Source organism: Eurosta solidaginis, unplaced genomic scaffold (assembly GCF_040869045.1).
Source record: "Eurosta solidaginis isolate ZX-2024a unplaced genomic scaffold, ASM4086904v1 ctg00001317.1, whole genome shotgun sequence".
Lineage (NCBI taxonomy): Eukaryota > Metazoa > Arthropoda > Insecta > Diptera > Tephritidae > Eurosta > Eurosta solidaginis.
In genome coordinates this window covers 59,353-77,735 of record NW_027137068.1, presented here as the reverse complement: position 1 = coordinate 77,735, position 18,383 = coordinate 59,353, and the positions used below count along the sequence as shown (strand labels likewise).

Genomic DNA, 18,383 nt, shown 5'->3' with positions numbered 1-18,383 from the left:
TCTTCCTTCTTCGCCAAAGAAACCTCTGCCTGCAATTTGGCTTCTGTCCATTTACTTTTAATTGAAGCCAAATGCTCCCAGGACGTGACTTTGGCATTTTTGTCACACTGTTTTTGAGGTGTCCACAGTGGTGTGCTCGTCTTCTTCCGCAGGGTGGCAGGACCGGGTACAGGCGTTTCTATATTCGGCTGTGGAAGTTCCTCGTTTTTATCCGCTGGAAAAGTCTAAATCAGTACTCAAACAACTACATAAAAATTTTAGGCAATTTACCATAAATATCTTCATTAAGGGCATCTGAATCGGCAGTATTCGGAATACCCTCCATCTCTTTGCCATTTAACATGGACAACATCCTCTCCTCCACACCTGACAAAGTCTGCGGTGTAGCAGGACCGCCGCCAGTTCCATAAACCGCCCTACGCTCTTCAGCTGCCTTGTTTTTTGCAGCAAATTTAATATTTTTATATTTTTTTTTTAGTTCTTTGCTTTCACGATAAATTTCGTTACTTGCGTTGAACTCCTGCGCAATTTTCTCCCAAGCATCGTCTTTATCTTTCACGCTGATGCAATCGGTTTTCTTTCCTTCGATTATTCCCGCATATTTACCACAAATTTCCAATAATCTGTTGGTTTCAGATGCATTAAAAGTGCATTTCCGCGACATATTGCAATTTTATTTTTAAAGAAATTAAAAAATTACCAAAACCAACTGACACCGTAACTGACAATACTTCAAATTCAGTGGGTGGCGTGTAATTAAAACGTAGCCAAAAATACTACTATGTATAAAACAGCTGATAGGGTTGTTATATGTCAAATGGTTTTAGTAACTAAGTTGGTGAAACCGAAAAAAAACTAAGCCGCAAATCTGGGCTAACTTAAGTTGCAACTAAGTTTTAGCCTTAGTCGAGTTGGTGAAATCGGCCCTATGTGTGCAAGAACAAACTAAATTTTGTATACAACAACATTATGCAATTTTAAAAATGTTTTTGCACAAATAAATTAGCGGTTTCAAGACGAGTGCACCTATGTAAATATCTCATTTTCGAAAAAAAAAAAATTTAATACCCACATTCTTTATAAGGACGGCAGGATACATCCCCTGATGTTTACCACCGTTCTTCATGCTGCGATAAAGAGACTCCTTGAAGATTTTGGGAATTTTTGCTGTTGTCGATGTGGACAGCATATTGATCCGCTACATTTCGTAAAATACCACCATTAAGGTATTTGCCCGAACATCTCGGGGAAACCACATTAAATCTTCTACCCTCTGTCCGAAAGGAACTTGGGGTGGATTTATCCTGGCCTGCGAAATAAATAGGATTCGTTGGCTTGTCGAATTTTATCTACCTCTGTATCTTTCTCCATATCAAAATAACATTAATTTCCTTTCATTCCCTTCCAGACCGTAAAAAGGATTTGGTTAAACTGCAGGCCGGCGAATACGTTTCTCTGGGGAAATTTAGTCCGAATTGAAAACGTGTCCTCTTGTAGAGAAGATCTGCTTTTACGGCGGTCTAAACAATTTACAGTGGCGTTGCTAGTTCCAAATCAAATACTTATACCAATTAATGATTCAAGGTTCGATTCGAGCTCAAGGCCAGAACAATAATTTTTTTTTGTTATTTTTTAATTTTTCTAAATTTGAAAAATTGTATTTTGTTTTTGGAATAGTAAGTAGAAAATTTTTCAGACAACCTGCCATAGCTGCGCAGATAGATCCATTTCGAAGGGTGCTAAGCCTTCATCATCAGTACGCTTTAGGCACGCTGCACACAAACAAAAACAATTATATCAGTTAATTTCTATTTCAGATTTCACTCTGCTACCGGCTTTCCCGGATGTATTGGCGCTATTTACTGCACACATGCAAAAATTAAGAAGCCGGCAGCCGACATTGAAAACTGTTATATAAATAGAAAAGGATTATTTTCAAAAAACGTGCAGTTAATATGCGATTACAACCTACGTATACTCGCCTGCAACGCACGTTTTGGTGGAAGTACCCACGATGCTTTTATATGGGAAAATAGCCTTTCTAAAGTTTCTTGAAAAGGCAATACAGCCTAGGGGCAAATACGAGTTGGCTTATTGGTGATTCCAGATATCCGCTGCAGCCATGGCTTATAACACCGTTTGGCGCTCCGACAACAACTGGCCAAACCAATTTTAATTTTGCGCATATAAGAGCTCGCAACTGCGTAGAGAGACTAACCGGCATTCTAAAAAAAGTGTTTGCGTGTTTGTCCAATGAGCGCGGAGTGTTGGTGGAGCCTGAGTTTGCAGACGCAATCATAAACGCGTGTCTAACTTTGCACAATTTTCGACTGCAACATAGGCAAAGTATGCCAGACACGGCAAATGCGAATGAAAATCCATCAGAAGTAGATTTTCTTGAAGAAGACCGCCCAAACCACAGCTCTACTACAACAAGGTCGGACGGTTCGGGAGAGGATAGTTAGGCAATATTTCAATTAATCTTATACACTATTATATCCATATATATATATGAAAGTGGTGTTAGATACACTATTTATAACTCAAGAACGGATGAACCGATTTGCTGAAAATTGGTGGAGAAGTAGCTTAAAACCAGGAGACGGACTTACTACACTTTTTATCACGTTGAGGCTAGGGTCTTGAGATCAAAACGTGGACTTGGTATCAGCGAAACTGACGTCACAACAGTAATTACGTCACGTGAGCTGCTGCCCAAATTTAAACAGTTATTGGATAAGTGTCCTAAGTTTCCTTCCATTAGCTCATGTTTTCATGCTACTTGCCGAGAGTGTTTGCTTAATAACTGGAGTGCCTATTGGCTATTCAAGGCACTTGACTTTAGTTGATACCAACAGTAAGATAATGCGAAGGTGATGCGGTTGTAATAAAACCTATGCATGACTTCCTTACCGGTTAGTATAGATTTTTACAATATATATTTTTTTGCTGAGTACAATGATTTGGCTTTATACTATTTTTTTACTTTTAGCTAATTCTGGATCAAACACCGTTAATTGATAAGTAAATTATAACAAACACCGTTAGTTGATAAGTAAATTATAAACGGCATTTAAAACAAATATACATTTTATTTATATTTCAATTCACTCTATAAAGAATGGTTTTCCAGAATGTTGTTAAACTTATGGGTGGACGTGTGCACTTTATTATGTGCGGTGGATGGAAAAATGTGGTTTAAGACTGGTGATATTGGTGAAATGCATCCAGATGATGCACTTAAAATAATTGGTGAGTGTGCGTATTCAATATTTTGCATTCTGTTAATTATTCCGAGAAAAACTGTGTCAGATTTATAAGAATTAAATAATGGGGTCGACTGAGTCCATAATTATCTCCAGAAAGCCAACGTTATTGTAGGGGGATTTGCAGTTGTTGTTGTAGCAGTGATTTCCAGTAGTATTTGGCAGTTCTCCTGCCATATATATGATTTCTTCCTTGCATATCGCGTCTGCCACATCAAAGCCTAGCAAAGTTCAAGCCTCTCCTACGCTTGATGTACACTATACAAAATATGTACATACATACCAAATAAAGCATGTGGGTATCTGTATTGCAGATGATACTCAGGTATTGAACACGACGTGTTTGCATCTGTACTTTTCAAGATATGCTGTTTTCAATCAAGTCAGAATATACAGCTTTTGATATGATATTTTTATTTAATATTCGTTAAAGGTCAAACTTTGATTCCTTACACGTGGAACTGTAGATACTGCTAACACTTAACGAAAATTTGTTACAAAACCTAATCAGAAACCGTATCTACAACTTTATATGTCGTTTTTTTTCTTTAAAAGGAAAGTACGGTTGGAAAAGTGTATTGAATGCTTCGTGCACTATGGTTAACACAGTATTTCATGCCTTTGCATATAAGACTACTTCTGGCTAAAGCGTACTTAATATCTACGCTACTTTATGGTTGTGAGATTTACTCAAATTGTGATTATGTGTGCAAGAACAAACTAAATTTTGTATACAACAACATTATGCAATTTTAAAAATGTTTTTGCACAAATAAATTAGCATTTTAAAGACGAGTGCGCATATATAAATATCTCATTTTCGAAAAAAAATTTAATACCCACATTCTTTATAAGGACGGCAGGATACATCCTCTGATGTTTACCACCGTTCTTCATGCTGCGATAAGGAGACTCCTTGAAGATTTTGGGACGTTTTGCTGTTGTCGATGTGGACAGCATATTGATCCGCTACATTTCGTAAAATACCACCATTAAGGTATTTGCCCGACCATCTCGGGGAAACCACATTAAACCTTCTACCCTCTATCCGAAAGGAACTTGGGGTGGCTTTATCCTGGCCTGCGAAATAAATAGGATTCGTTGGCTTGTCGACTTTTATCTACCTCTGTATCTTTCTCCATATCAAAATAACATTAATTTACTTTCATTCCCTTCCAGACCGTAAAAAGGATCTGGTTAAACTGCAGGCCGGCGAATACGTTTCTCTGGGGAAATTTAGTCCGAATTGAAAACGTGTCCTCTTGTGGAGAACATCTGCTTTTACGGCGGTCTAAACAATTTACAGTGGCGTTGCTAGTTCCAAATCAGAAACATTTGGAAGACCTAGCAGAACGAAATGGTTTCCAGGGTAAATCATTTGAGTAATTATTCGCGTCAACAGCTATGGAGAAGGCAGTTATTAAGGAAATTGACGAACATGCTAAAAGTGTAAGTGCAAAAAATAATATAAAAAACAACTTCCAAAAGAATTACGTTTATCGAATTTCAGTGTTAAAGACCGAGTTGTTATTTATGGGAGAAAAATATTAACAGATTAGCGGTTTCATAAATTTAGATTTGTCAATCCTTTTTACGAATGTATTTAAATACGACGCATACAAATTTAAGAGGTCACCTGAATTGCCTAAATAACTTAGCACATCTGACATACAAACGTGGGCTGTTGGATTGTACTTTTCATTTTAATTTTATATGAGAACCAACAACAAAGAATAAATGAGGGTTTTTAAAATCATAAAACATGCGAAGAATAGGCGACCTTATAAATTGCCTAATTTATTTTATAAAAATAACAAACCCGGTCTGGAACACAATTGGTTTGCAAATAGCTAGCACATCAGTAAAGATACGACTTTTACATCATGCTCTTTAACATTTACCATCCAGGCAAATACCAAAAGTTTGAAGTACCCGCAGCTATTACCCTCTGCAAAGAAGTTTGGCCACCGAATATGGGTCTCGTTACGGCCGCTTTCAAATTGAGACGCAAGAAAATTCAAGATAAATATCAGCATGACATCAATCGCATGTACGCTTCAATAAAATCAATGTATTGATTTGATGTTGCGGGAGAAGTAAATTAAAAGCGTACATTTTTCCGCTGAGCATGCAGAGTTTTTCGAAAAGGAAATTAATTTCAATATTTTCCAAATTGTAGAAAAGAGGATACTGGCCATTGATTGGCTACGTATAATTGTACAATTTAGACTAGCAAGAACGAAATTAGTGACTAAGGTGAAAAAGGCAAACAAGTTGCATTAAATTATAAACAATAGACAAAAAATGAGATATAGATGATATTTTTTTTTGTAAATTTTAATTATTAAATAAAATGGAAGTTGTAATGTGTTTTTAGGTGCGTTATTACGCTTATATTTGTATTGTGCAATGAGTAAGAGAAAAAAGAAAACGTTATCTATTTGAATGCTGATTTATTTAATTATAATTAATATGTATGTACTACCATATGAACTACTTCGCGGCTATTCAATATTCAATATTTCTTTATTTAATTAATTTCATAAATAAAAATAAACAAATATAAGTTCATTTCATAAGTAGTTTTTTATGAAATAGTTACTTTTTATGTATGTACAGCTACTTAAAAAAAATTGTAAAATTAAAACACAAATATATGTAAATTCTATCTATTTTACGTTTCTTAATCAATTTCTAAATTTTTTTTACATAATTTTATGTCAAAAAGCATAGTAATTGATTTGAAACTCTTTATTCAAAATTCGAGAAACTTTTTAAAAGTCATCACAAGTTTTAAAATTGTTTTCTTAGAATTCTTAGAAACTTTCTGAATATGCATTTTTGTACCCCCATCCATCAATTCTAGCTAAACAAGATTCAACTTTAATCTTCCTAAAATATCCGCTTATTTTTGACAATTTTCTTTGTGAAAGGTGTTTAGTATTTTCTTCTTTATAAACATATTTCTCTTGTTTGGGAGAATATGCTTAATATGCATTTGTACCCCCATCCATCAATTCTAGCTAAACAAGATTCAACTTTAATCTTCCTAAAATATCCGCTTATTTTTGACAATTTTCTTTGTGAAAGGTGTTTAGTATTTTCTTCTTTATAAACTTATTTCTCTTGTTTGGGAGAATTTAAGCATATTCACTTACCCTTCAGAAAACAAATTTTCAAAAATAAGCGAATATTTTAGGAAGATCAGAAAGTTTCTAAGAATTCTAAGAAAACAATTTTAAAACTTGTGATGAATTTTAAAAAGTTTCTCGAATTTTGAATAAAGAGTTTCAAATCAATTACTATGCTTTTTGACATAAAATTATGTAAAAAAAATTTAGAAATTGACTAAACAACGTAAAATAGATAGAATTTACATATATTTGTGTTTTAATTTTGCTACTATATTTTTGACCACGGCCACGTATTTTTTGTCGGTCGCTTGAGATATGTTAGTATAATAGTAATAGCAGTAATTCAATCGTTAAGTGATTGTGGTTTTAACGCCATGTCTATTGACTTGAGCGTTTAATGCATGTCTTTCAGCGTATTTAAAATTTCGTTAGTTAATTGTTGTTGCCCATTATTGAACTGTCTTTGCCTTTCATCCTGGTCTTCCATATACTTTTTTATTTCGGCGTAAGCACCGCCAAAAGTACTATGACCACGTGGGGTCGATTGAGATGTGGCTGGGTCGAGTACGGTAGCCCTTGAAGTCACTTTTGGAGTTTCTTTGGTAAGATCCAAAAATTCTATACCTTCTTCTTTTATTTCACTTGTTTGCAAATAAAAACATAAAATGTTGGCATATATAAACAAACAGGAATAAAAATTTGTATTCATGACACAATCCAAAAAAACCAATCTCCTTGCCGAACTTATTTTGAACATTTGAGCTGCGAAGTTTTTCCCGAGAATATTTATGTACATTTACCTCAGTAAATCCCGCTTCCTTTGTTCTTCCATCTCCGTCTATTGAATCTGAACGTAGGAACTCCAAAACTTCCACATCAACTCCCTCGAGTGGAATAGGTCCCCCGCTTGCCGGAAGATTGCCGGTTCTATTTCTGAATTTTTTATTTTTTGCCTCCTGCTTTTTCACGGACACTTCCAATCGTACCAACTCTATAAATAAAATAGTACAATACAAATATATATTACGTTTAGTTCCATAGTATATACACACTTTTTTCCACTGTCCGGCTGTCTTGAAAGCTCCCCCCACCGCATTTAGCTCAAGAGCAACGGCTTCCCATACACTACGGCTCAGGTTAGCACTATTGGGACCGCTAAAAGTCCCCATTGCCACTTTTTTATTTGCCTTCATCAATTCCACCAATTTCACCTGGTTTCTGGTTTTTTTTTTCAATTTTTCCACTTCTGGTTTTTACAAACGAACTTCACTCATTTTCTTTTTATAATTTGATGCAATCACGACCTTCGGAGCTGGTGATATGAATATCGCAAGAAATATCGAAAATACATACTCACCACTCATACAGAAATACTACCTAGCGATAACCATGAATTAGGGTTGCATTTTGCGATATAATTCTTATCGCAAAGATACAGAAACGGGCTACTGGGGGTCAATGCCCTAACTGTGAAAAACTGAAAAATGTACACTCATTGAAAACTCATTTGCACACACAATTTACACTTTAAATTTTCATGCGATTCTCTAAATTATTGTGTACATTGTTTTGCTGAATGAGCGCTGAAATTAAAAGTCTTATGTCAGTGAGAAAATATTCATCAAACGCCATGAAAAAAAGGTCATTCTGCAACAGTGCGTATGAGTTTTGAATGTCACAATAGTGTACACGGGCTGCCAAGAAAACTCACGAAATTTTTATCAGTGAATTTTTTTGTTCACAGTTTTATTTTACAGAATCAGAATTTCAAAGTTTACACAATTTCTTGTGTACACTTTAAAACTCACAGTTAGCGAATAGGGCCCCTGTAGCCCGTTTCTGTATCCTTGCGATATGAAATATATCGCAAAATGCAACCCTAATTCATGGTTATCGCAAGGTAGTGTTTCTGTACGAGTGGTGAGTATGCATTTTCGATATTTCTTGCGATATTCATATCACTAGCTCCGAAGGTCGTGATAGTATCAAATATAAAAAGAAAATGAGTGAAGTTCGTTAGTTTGAAACTGAACTGAATTTTTTGTTTTCTAATTAATTTTTTATTTTATAGAAAAAAACCAGAAGTGGAAAAATCGGAAAAAACCAGAAGGTGAAACTAGTGGAATTGATGAAGGCCAATAAAAAATGGCAATGGGAAATTTTTGGCGGTCCCAATAGTGCTAACCTGAGCCGCAGTGTATGGGAAGCCGTTGCTCTTGAGCTAAATGCGGTGGGGGGAGCTTTCAAGACAGCCGAACAGTGGAAAAAAGTGCGTATTTACTATGGAACTAAACGTAATATATATCTGTATTGTATTATTTTATTTATAGAGTTGGTCCGATTGGAAGTGTGCCGTGAAAAAGCAGGAGGCAAAAAATAAAAAATTCCGAAATAGAACCGGCAATCTCCCCGCAAGCGAGGGACCTATTCCACTCGAGGGAGTTGATGTGGAAGTTTTGGAGTTTCTACCATCAGATTCAATAGACGGAGATGGCAGAACAAGGGAAGCAGGATTTACTGAGGTAAATGTACATAAATATTCTCGGGAAAAACTTCGCAACCCAAATGTTCAAAATAAGTTCGGCAAGGAGATTGGTTTTTTTTTTTGGATTGTGTCGTGAATACAAATTTTTATTGCTGTTTATTTATATATACTAACATTTTATGCATATATGTAATACGCCTACATTGCTACAAAAGGCTAGGTACATTCCCAAACATCAGAGTGCCGATATATTGCTGTTTAAACGTTTTTTTTTTGTATTCAATAATCGAATGTACCTAAATTTCAATTTTTTCTTGTCACACTTATGCTGTTAAAATCACAATAATTTTATAGGCTGTCTTGTTTTGATTTCGAATTCAAAACACATTGCGAGCGTTTTCTATTATCAATATAGGAGTATTACATATATGATTTTATGTTTTTATTTGCAGAAAAATGAAATAAAAGAAGAAGGTATAGAATTTTTGGATCTAACAAAAGAAACTCCAAAAGTGACTTCAAGGGCGACTCCAAACCCAAACGCTACCGTACTCGACCCAGCCACTTCTCAATCGACCCTACGTGGTCATAATACTTTCGGAAGTGCTTACGCCGAAATAAAAAAGTTTATGGAAGACCAGGATGAAAGACAAAGACAGTTCAATAATGGGCAACAAAAATTAACTAACGAAATTTTAAATACGCTGAAAGACATGCATGAAACGCTCAAATCAATAGACATGGCGTTAAAACCACAATCACTTAATGACTGAATTACTACTCTTACTATTATGCTAACATATCTCAAGCGACCGACAAAAAATACGTAGCCGTGGTCAAAAATATAGGAGCAAAATTAAAACACAAATATATGTAAATTCTATATATTTTACGTTGTTTGGTCAATTTCTAAATTTTTTTTATATAATTTTATGTCAAAAAGCATCGTAATTGATTTGAAACTCTTTATTCAAAATTCGAGAAACTTTTTAAAAGTCATCACAAGTTTTAAAATTGTTTTCTTAGAATTCTTAAAAACTTTCTGAATATGCATTTTTGTACCACCCTCCATCAATTCTAGCTAAACAAGATTCAACTTTAATCTTCCTAAAATATTCGCTTATTTTTTTAAACTTTTTTTTTCTGAAGGGTATTAAGAATATTCTCCCAAACAAGAGAAATAAGTTTATATAGAAAAAAATACAAATACCTTTCACAAAGAAAATTGTCAAAAATAAGCGGATATTTTAGGAAGATTAAAGTTGAATCTTGTTTAGCTAGAATTGATGGATGGGGGTACAAAAATGCATATTCAGAAAGTTTCTACGAATTCTAAGAAAACAATTTTAAAACTTGTGATGACTTTTAAAAAGTTTCTCGAATTTTGAATAAAGAGTTTCAAATCAATTACGATGCTTTTTGACATAAAATTATATAAAAAAATTTAGAAATTGACCAAACAACGTAAAATATATAGAATTTACATATATTTGTGTTTTAATTTTGATATTTTTTTTTTAAGTAGCTGTACATACATAAAAAGTAACTATTTCATACAAAACTACTTATGAAATGAATTTATATTTGTTTATTTTTATTTATGAAATTAATTAAATAAAGAAATATTGAATATTGAATAGTCGCGAAGTAGTTCATATGGTAGTACATACATATTAATTATAATTAAATAAATCAGCATTCAAATAGATAACGTTTTCTTTTTTCTCTAACTCATTACACAATTCAAATATAAACGTAATAACGCACCTAAGAACACATTACAACTTCCATTATATTTAATAATTATAATTTACAAAAAAAAAAATATCATCTATATCTCATTTTTTGTCTATTTTTTATAATTTAATGCAACTTGTTTGCCTTTTTCACCTTGGTCACTAATTGCGTTCTTGCTAGTCTAATTGTACAATTATTCGTAGCCAATCAATGGCCAGTATCCTCTTTTCTACAATTTGGAAAATATTGAAATTAATTTCCTTTTCGAAAAACTCTGCATGCTCAGCGGAAAAATGTACGCTTTAATTTACTTCTCCCGCAACATCAAATCAATATATTGATTTTATTGAAGCGTACATGCGATTGATGTCATGCTGATATTTATCTTGAATTTCCTTGCGTCTCAATTTGAAAGCGGCCGTAACGAGACCTATATCCGGCGACCAAACTTCTTTGCAGAGCGTAATAGCTGCGGGTACTTCAAACTTTTGTAATTTGCCTGGATGGTAAATGTTAAAGAGCATGATGTAAAATCGTATCTTTACTGATGTGCTAGCTATTTGCAAATCAATTGTGTTCCAGACCGGGTTTGTTATTTTTATAAAATAAAGTAGGCAATTTATAAGGTCGCCTTTTCTTCGCATATTTTATGATTTAAACACCCTCGTTTATGCTTTGTTGTTGGTTATCATATAAAATTAAAATAAAAAGTACAATCCAACAGCCCACGTATGTATGTCAGATGTGCTAAGTTATTTAGGCAATTCAGGTGACCTCTTAAATTTGTATGCGTCGTATTTAAATACATCCGTAAAAAGGATTGACAAATCTAAATTTATGAAACCGCTAATCTGTTAATATTTTTCTCCCATAAATAACAACCCGGTCTTTAACACGGAAATTCGATAAACATAATTCTTTTGGAAGTTGTTTTTTTATTTTATTTTTTGCACTTACACTTTTTAGCATGTTCGTCAATTTCCTTAATAACTGCCTTCTCCATAGCTGTTGGCGCGCATAATTACTCAAACGATTTACCCTGGAAACCATTTCGTTCCGCTAGTTCTTCCAGATGTTTCTGATTTGGAACTAGCAACGCCACTGTAAATTGTTTAGACCGCCGTAAAAGCAGATATTCTCCACAAGAGGACACGTTTTCAATTCGGACTAAATTTCCTCAGAGAAACGTATTCGCCCGCCTTCAGTTTAACCAAATCCTTTTTACGGTCTGGAAGGGAATGAAAGTAAATTAATGTTATTTGGATATGCAGAAAGATACCGAGGTAGATAAAAGTTGACAAGTCACAATTTGAGTAAATCTCACAACCCTAGAGTAGCGTAGGTATTAAGTACGCTTTAGCCAGAAGTAGTCTTATATGCAAAGGTGTGAAATACTGTGTTAACCATAGTGCACGAAGCATTCAATACACTTTTCCAACCATACTTTCTTTAAAGAAAAAAAAAAAAAACGCCATATAAAGTTGTTAATACGGCTTCTGATTAGATTTGTAACAAATTTTCGTTAAGTGTTAGCAGTATCTACAGTTGCACGTATAAGGAATCAAAGTTTGACCTTTTTATCGAATATTAAATAAAAATATCATATCAAAGCTCTATATTCTGACTTGATTAAAAACAGCATATCTTGAAAAGTACAGATGCAAACACGTCGTGTTCAATACCTGAGTATTATCTGCAATGTAGATACCCACATTCTTTATTTGGTATGTATGTACATATTTTGTATAGTGTACATCAAGCGTAGGTGAGGCTTGAACTTTGATAGGCTTTGATGTGGCAGACGCGATATGCAAGGAAGAAATCATATATATGGCAGAACTGCCAAATACTACTGGAAATCACTGCTACAACAACAACTGCAAATCCCCTTGCATTAACGTTGGCTATCTGGAGATAATTATGGACTTAGTCGACCCCATTATTTAATTCATATAAATCTATGACACAATTTTTAGCGGAATAATTAACAGAATGTAAAATATTGAATACGCACACTCACCAATGATTTTAAGTACATCATCTGGATGCATTTCACCAATATCACCAGTCTTAAACCACATTTTGCCATCCACCGCACATAATGAAGTGCACACGTCCACCCATAAGTTTAACAACATTCTGGAAAACCAATCTTTATAAGTGAATTGAAATATAAATAAAATGTATATTTGTTTTAAATGCCGTTTATAATTTACTTATCAATTAACGGAGTTTGTTATAATTTACTTATCAATTAACGGTGTTTGATCCAGAATTAGCTAAAAGAAAAAAAATAGTAGAAAGCCAAATCATTGTACTCAAGCAAAAAAATATATATTGTAAAAATCTATACTAACCGGTACGGAAGTCATGCACGTAGGTTTTAATACAGCCGCATCACCTTCGCATTATCTTACTGCTGGTATCAATTAAAAGTCAATGGCGTGGAATAGTCAATAGGCACTCCAGTTATTAAGCAAACACTCTTGGCGAGTAGCATGAAAACATGTGCTAATGGAAGGAAACTTAGGACACTTATCCAATAACTGTTTAAATTTGGGCAGCAGCTCACGTGACGTAATTACTGTTGTGACGTCAGTTTCGCTGACACCAATTCCATGTTTTGATCTCAAGACCCTAGCCACACAGGATAAAAAGTATCCTAAGTCCGTCTCCTGGTTCTAAGCTACCTCTCCACCAATTTTCAGCCAAATCGGTTCATCCGTTCTTGAGTTATAAATAGTGTAACTAACACCACTTTCTTTTATATATATAGATATAATAATGTATAAGATTAATTGAAATAATGCCTAACTATCCTCTCCCGAACTGTCCGACCTTGTTGTAGTAAGCTGTCGTTTGGGCGGTCTTCCTCAAGAAAATCTACTTCTGATGGATTTCCATTCGCATTTGCTGTGTCTGGCATACTTTGCCTATGTTGCAGTCGAAAATTGTGCAAAGTTAGACACGCGTTTATGATTGCGCCTGCAAAATCAGGCTTCACCAACACTCCGCGCTCATGGGACAAACACGCAAACACTTTTTTTAGAACGCCGTTTAGTCTCTCTACGCAGTTTCGAGCTCTTATATGCGCAAAATTAAAATTGGTTTGGCCAGTTTTTGTCGGAGCGCGAAACGGTGTTATAAGCCATGGCTGCAGCGGATATCCGGAATCACCAATAAGCCAACTCGTATTTGCACCTAGGCTGTATTGCCTTTCCAAGAAATCTTTACAAAGACTATTTTCCCATATAAAAGCATCGTGGGTACTTCCACCAAAACGTGCGTTGCCGGCGAGTATACGTAGGTTGTAATCGCATATTAACTGCACGTTTTTTGAAAATAATCCTTTTCTATTTATATAACAGTTTTCAATGTCGGCTGCCGGCTTCTTAATTTTTACATGTGTGCAGTCAATAGCGCCAATGCATCCGGGAAAGCCGGTAGCAGAGTAAAATCTGAAAACGAAATTAACTGGTATAAGTATATTTCATATATACACTCCCCAGCTTGCATTTTTTGAAAATTTTGATCAAAAAATATTCAAATATCATGCCCCAAGATGATCAAAAACGTCCAAATTTAAAAGGATTTTCTGTTCGAAAATTAACGTATCGTCGGGAGAAAAATGTACCATCCCACTCAGCATTTCGATGATTAAATTTTGAATTTACCTACATATCAATACAATTTGATTATTCTTTCCGACTAAATAATGATTTGTCATACAATTGAACAAAAGAAATAATCAAATATGAATACTTTTGATGATCAAAAATTGAAAATAATTTCTCGATCACTTTTTGGAATCATTTTTGAAGTCCTTTGATGATTAAATTTTTATATTTCATAAAAAACAGCAAAAGGAATAATCAAATATGCTTACCTTTGATGATCAATAACTGAATATAGTTTTTCAATCACATTTTGGAATTTTATTTGTATCAAATGTATTTACTTTAGGTGATCAAAAATGTATAATCATTTTTAATTCAGATTTTTGAATCTTTTATGAATATATTTGTTGACTGAATAATGAATTTTATACTTGTTAAAATTTTACTTTTCAATGAAAATCTTATTTTTTCAATAATTAAGCTCAGAAAAAATATATAAAAATTGTATTATTTATATAATTATACATATTCTTCAAGACAAGAAATAATGTAAATGCTGCTTGTGACCAAAGATTTCCCGAACCATTTCTCCACCTTCGGTTTCCCAGAAAATATAAATCCAACCATTACACAATACAAAAGGTTGTGAACTATTTGAACCCCAGGTAAGTGAAACTCTCTTGACATATGTACCTGGATATGGCTTCAACATCCCGTACCATATCGTATTTTAAGATGTTGACGATCATATCTGATGCTGGATGTTGTAGTCGCAGATGTATATTGGTCTAGTTTGTTTGCGAATTACCTTTGGTTCAAATAGCTCACTTCGGCATGCTTTCTTCCCTTAATGAAATAAGATTAGCATGTAGTATCTTATTTTGTATGAGATATGAAAAATAAATGCATGATAATCGCATTCAAAAATGATTCAAAAATCAAATGTGATTATTCTTGAATAATCATTTATGTTTCATTTGTATTTTGAAACGCTTTTTGTGCATATCTGATATCATTGTAAAATTGGGCTTTAATTGTTTTAGAGTAATATTTGAATGTTTTTCATAATCATTTTCTGATCATATTCGTGAACATATTTCAGGCATTTTGGTTGAGATTTTTGAATCATTTTTGAATCATTTTTGAATGCGATTATCATGCATTTATTTTTCATATCTCATACAAAATAAGATACTACATGCTAATCTTATTTCATTAAGGGAAGAAAGCATGCCGAAGTGAGCTATTTGAACCAAAGGTAATTCGCAAACAAACTAGACCAATATACATCTGCGACTACAACATCCAGCATCAGATATGATCGTCAACATCTTAAAATACGATATGGTACGGGATGTTGAAGCCATATCCAGGTACATATGTCAAGAGAGTTTCACTTACCTGGGGTTCAAATAGTTCACATCCTTTTGTATTGTGTAATGGTTGGATTTATATTTTCTGGGAAGCCGAAGGTGGAGAAATGGTTCGGGAAATCTTTTGTTAGGAGCAGTATATACATTCTTTCTTCTCTTGAAGATAAAATTTTAATATATTTTTTCTGAACTTCATGATTGAAAAAATGTGTGTATGCGAAAAAATAAGATCTTCAATCAAAAGTGAAATTTTAACAAGTATAAAATTCATTATTCAGTCAACAAAGATTGTCAGAAAAGATTCAGAAAGCTGAATGAAAAATTATTAAAAATTTTTGATTTGATTTGATTTTTGATTCAAAATTTTATCACCTAAATGCTGAGTGGGTCAGCTTTAATAATAACTGTAGCCAAAGTGGCAAGGTTAAACTATGATCAACTTTGACTGGAGTTTAAACCAGCACTGAAAAGCTTGCCCGCTTGCTCTTAAAGTACTTACATTTGTTTTACGGCATCTTGCTCGTCGACCGTAGTAGGAAATTTGATGTAGTTGCACATCAATTCTGTTTCTATAACGTGCGCAACCTCCTTAATCGATCTACTGACCATCGTCTTGCTCAAGGAGCAAACAAAATCCTGCCCAACATCTCGAAGAAACGAGCCAGTTGCAAAATAATGTAGTGCTGACAGCATCCTAAGTGCCTTTGGCACAAACGTCGTTCTTTGCCCGTTCTTCATGTACGGGCTGATTTCGTCGAGCAACACGATAGCTGCTTCTTTTTTGAAGCGAAAGAGCTCTTCGAAGCGTACTTCAGGTAACTGAAAGGGGTCCGTTGCATCCCGTAAATGTCGTCTGTGTATGCGCAACATGTTTCGTTGGTCAGTTGCCAAAGCAAATAGTGCAGCCGCAAACATTTTTCCTGCGAAAAAAGTGCATACATATTAGTAAAACTTAAAGAGCACAAGGCAATTTGTAAAGTAACTTGGCCCGAATTAACTCTTTCTATGCATATATGTACACATTTACTTACTTATAGCTTCTCGGTGGACTGATTTGTTTTTTTTTGGTTTTGGGAATTGAATCTTCCAAAGTAAATACCCGTAGCACAATACTTTTCCTTTATTATTATATTCAAGGAATGATTGTCAATTCCTTAAAATACCAACTTAAATAAGAGTTGACGATTTATATAATGAATATTGAACTTTTTTCTTGAATTAATTCATGGAATACAACAACGAAAAAATAATTTGTGTTTGTTATTACATTTTTAGCTATTGATGACAGATCCTATGTTCCATTTCGATTGTTCCATCGATTTGATAAAAACTCCCCACTATTATATCGCAAGGTGAATTGAGTGCGTTACAGAAACACTTTTCATATCGAAAGTGATACGAGCATTGCGATAGCAAATCGTTCGTTGTTATAACGCAAGGTTATAGAAACGGGCTACTGGTCACAAAACGGCCCAACGCCCTGTACAAATGCTACTTAACGATTTATGTGTTCCATCAACACAGATATTCACCCCTATTCTGTATTTCGATTACGTTCCCGTTCTCCGCTCCGCTTTAATCGAAGTATGGTATTCTGCATTACGACGGAATCGTAAAGAGAAGAGGAAGAGCAAATGATTTTTCGAAATCATCTGTTGGTACGGAATGTGTGAACATTGGAACAAAATAAATTAAAGCAAATTTGTAAAAAACACTGAAAAACGTTTATATTTTATTATCCACGCCATTTTGTACAAAAAAAAAAAGCAATAGAATATATTGCCGCAGTGTTATATTTTTTTGAGTGAAGTGTGTTTTTGTCGTTCTTTTGGCCAATTCCCTGCCGTGGCCACCAAGTTTTGTTAAAACGGATTCCTGCACGAATATAGTTGACATTTTCTGATTTTTAAGGATGCTAATTTCATTGCACTGGCCTAAAATACTTTATAAAGGTTTATTTATTCATTCCGCAAGGATTGTTTACGTTTTCGCTTCACCTTCCTCTACGCCGGCAGCTTGCTTTGGCATATAACTGGACCCAAAGAACAGACACAAATTATAGCTGTCTATTATAATGGAATCAATAGCCGCGGCATATTTGTGGAGTTGGAAAGCAACGCATACGAAAATAGCCAGACGATAATGGAAAGGCAAATATTGCGACATTTGTGTAATCCATTTGAGATGAGTGACGAATTGTATGAAACTGAACTTAAAAGTGGTAAAGTTTAAAGACTTATTTTCTTATTTAGGTTCAAAAAAAAACTCTCGACTTAACAAGGATGCTTTCAAGTATGTGTTAGATACTTTTGCGGGGCAAATACGTCCAAGGACTTCGACATCGACATGTTGTTTTTGACCTGGAAACATATAAAAAAAACAATCATCATCAAGCCTTCTACGTTTCTTAACAAGTTTTACTTACATTTTTGTTAAAATTCTGTTATAAATTAATAAAAAAAATAAAAAGAAAATATTTTTCCGCCAACTAATTTGCAACTTAGAAAAACGGAACTACGATCGAAATGCAGAATACAAAACATCGAACGATTCGAAGTTGAATCGAAAGAGATTGGAACACAGAATACCAAAATTGCCAAATCGAAAAAATTCCAATCCAAGTCGAAATGCAGAATAGGGCTGATTAGTCATTTTACTGGTCAATTTACGGGTACATTTTTGCTGGATAGATCTACCAACTTTTTGACCCATTTTCATTTTCTACCACTTCTACCAAAGAAAATAAATATAATAAGAGCCGCCATTCGTTA

General features: G+C 34.1%; 1 protein-coding gene across 9 annotated transcripts; it reads right to left on the bottom strand.

The window, feature by feature from the left end:
• Positions 1–10,482: 10,482 nt before the first annotated feature.
• LOC137236093 (long-chain-fatty-acid--CoA ligase 4-like) lies at positions 10,483–16,808 on the bottom strand. 9 transcript variants are annotated; one of them, XM_067758782.1, is made up of 7 exons: positions 16,644–16,808; positions 16,112–16,532; positions 12,980–14,080; positions 12,870–12,901; positions 12,637–12,761; positions 11,580–11,850; positions 10,483–11,121 (listed from the first exon to the last, which is right to left on the bottom strand). In XM_067758782.1, exons 3-6 carry the CDS (start codon positions 12,992–12,994, stop codon positions 11,780–11,782), a joined length of 243 nt encoding a protein of 80 aa, XP_067614883.1. In that variant the 5' UTR covers positions 12,995–14,080; positions 16,112–16,532; positions 16,644–16,808; the 3' UTR covers positions 10,483–11,121; positions 11,580–11,779. The 9 variants fall into 9 exon arrangements, with proteins under 9 accessions (XP_067614883.1, XP_067614879.1, XP_067614880.1 ...); XM_067758778.1 differs by having other exon boundaries at positions 12,643–12,774; positions 12,839–12,901; positions 16,644–16,789; XM_067758779.1 differs by having other exon boundaries at positions 12,643–12,761; positions 12,839–12,901; positions 16,644–16,789.
• Positions 16,809–18,383: the final 1,575 nt, after the last annotated feature.

Bases quoted from the DNA above. Each gene is read 5' to 3' on its own strand.
- LOC137236093 (XM_067758777.1), bottom strand. From the start codon at position 16,527: ATGTTTGCGGCTGCACTATTTGCTTTGGCAACTGACCAACGAAACATG. The intron at 14,081-16,111 runs GTAAGTACTTTA...TTTCGTTTTCAG, and splicing joins CAAGATGCCGTAAAACAAAT to ATTTTACTCTGCTACCGGCT.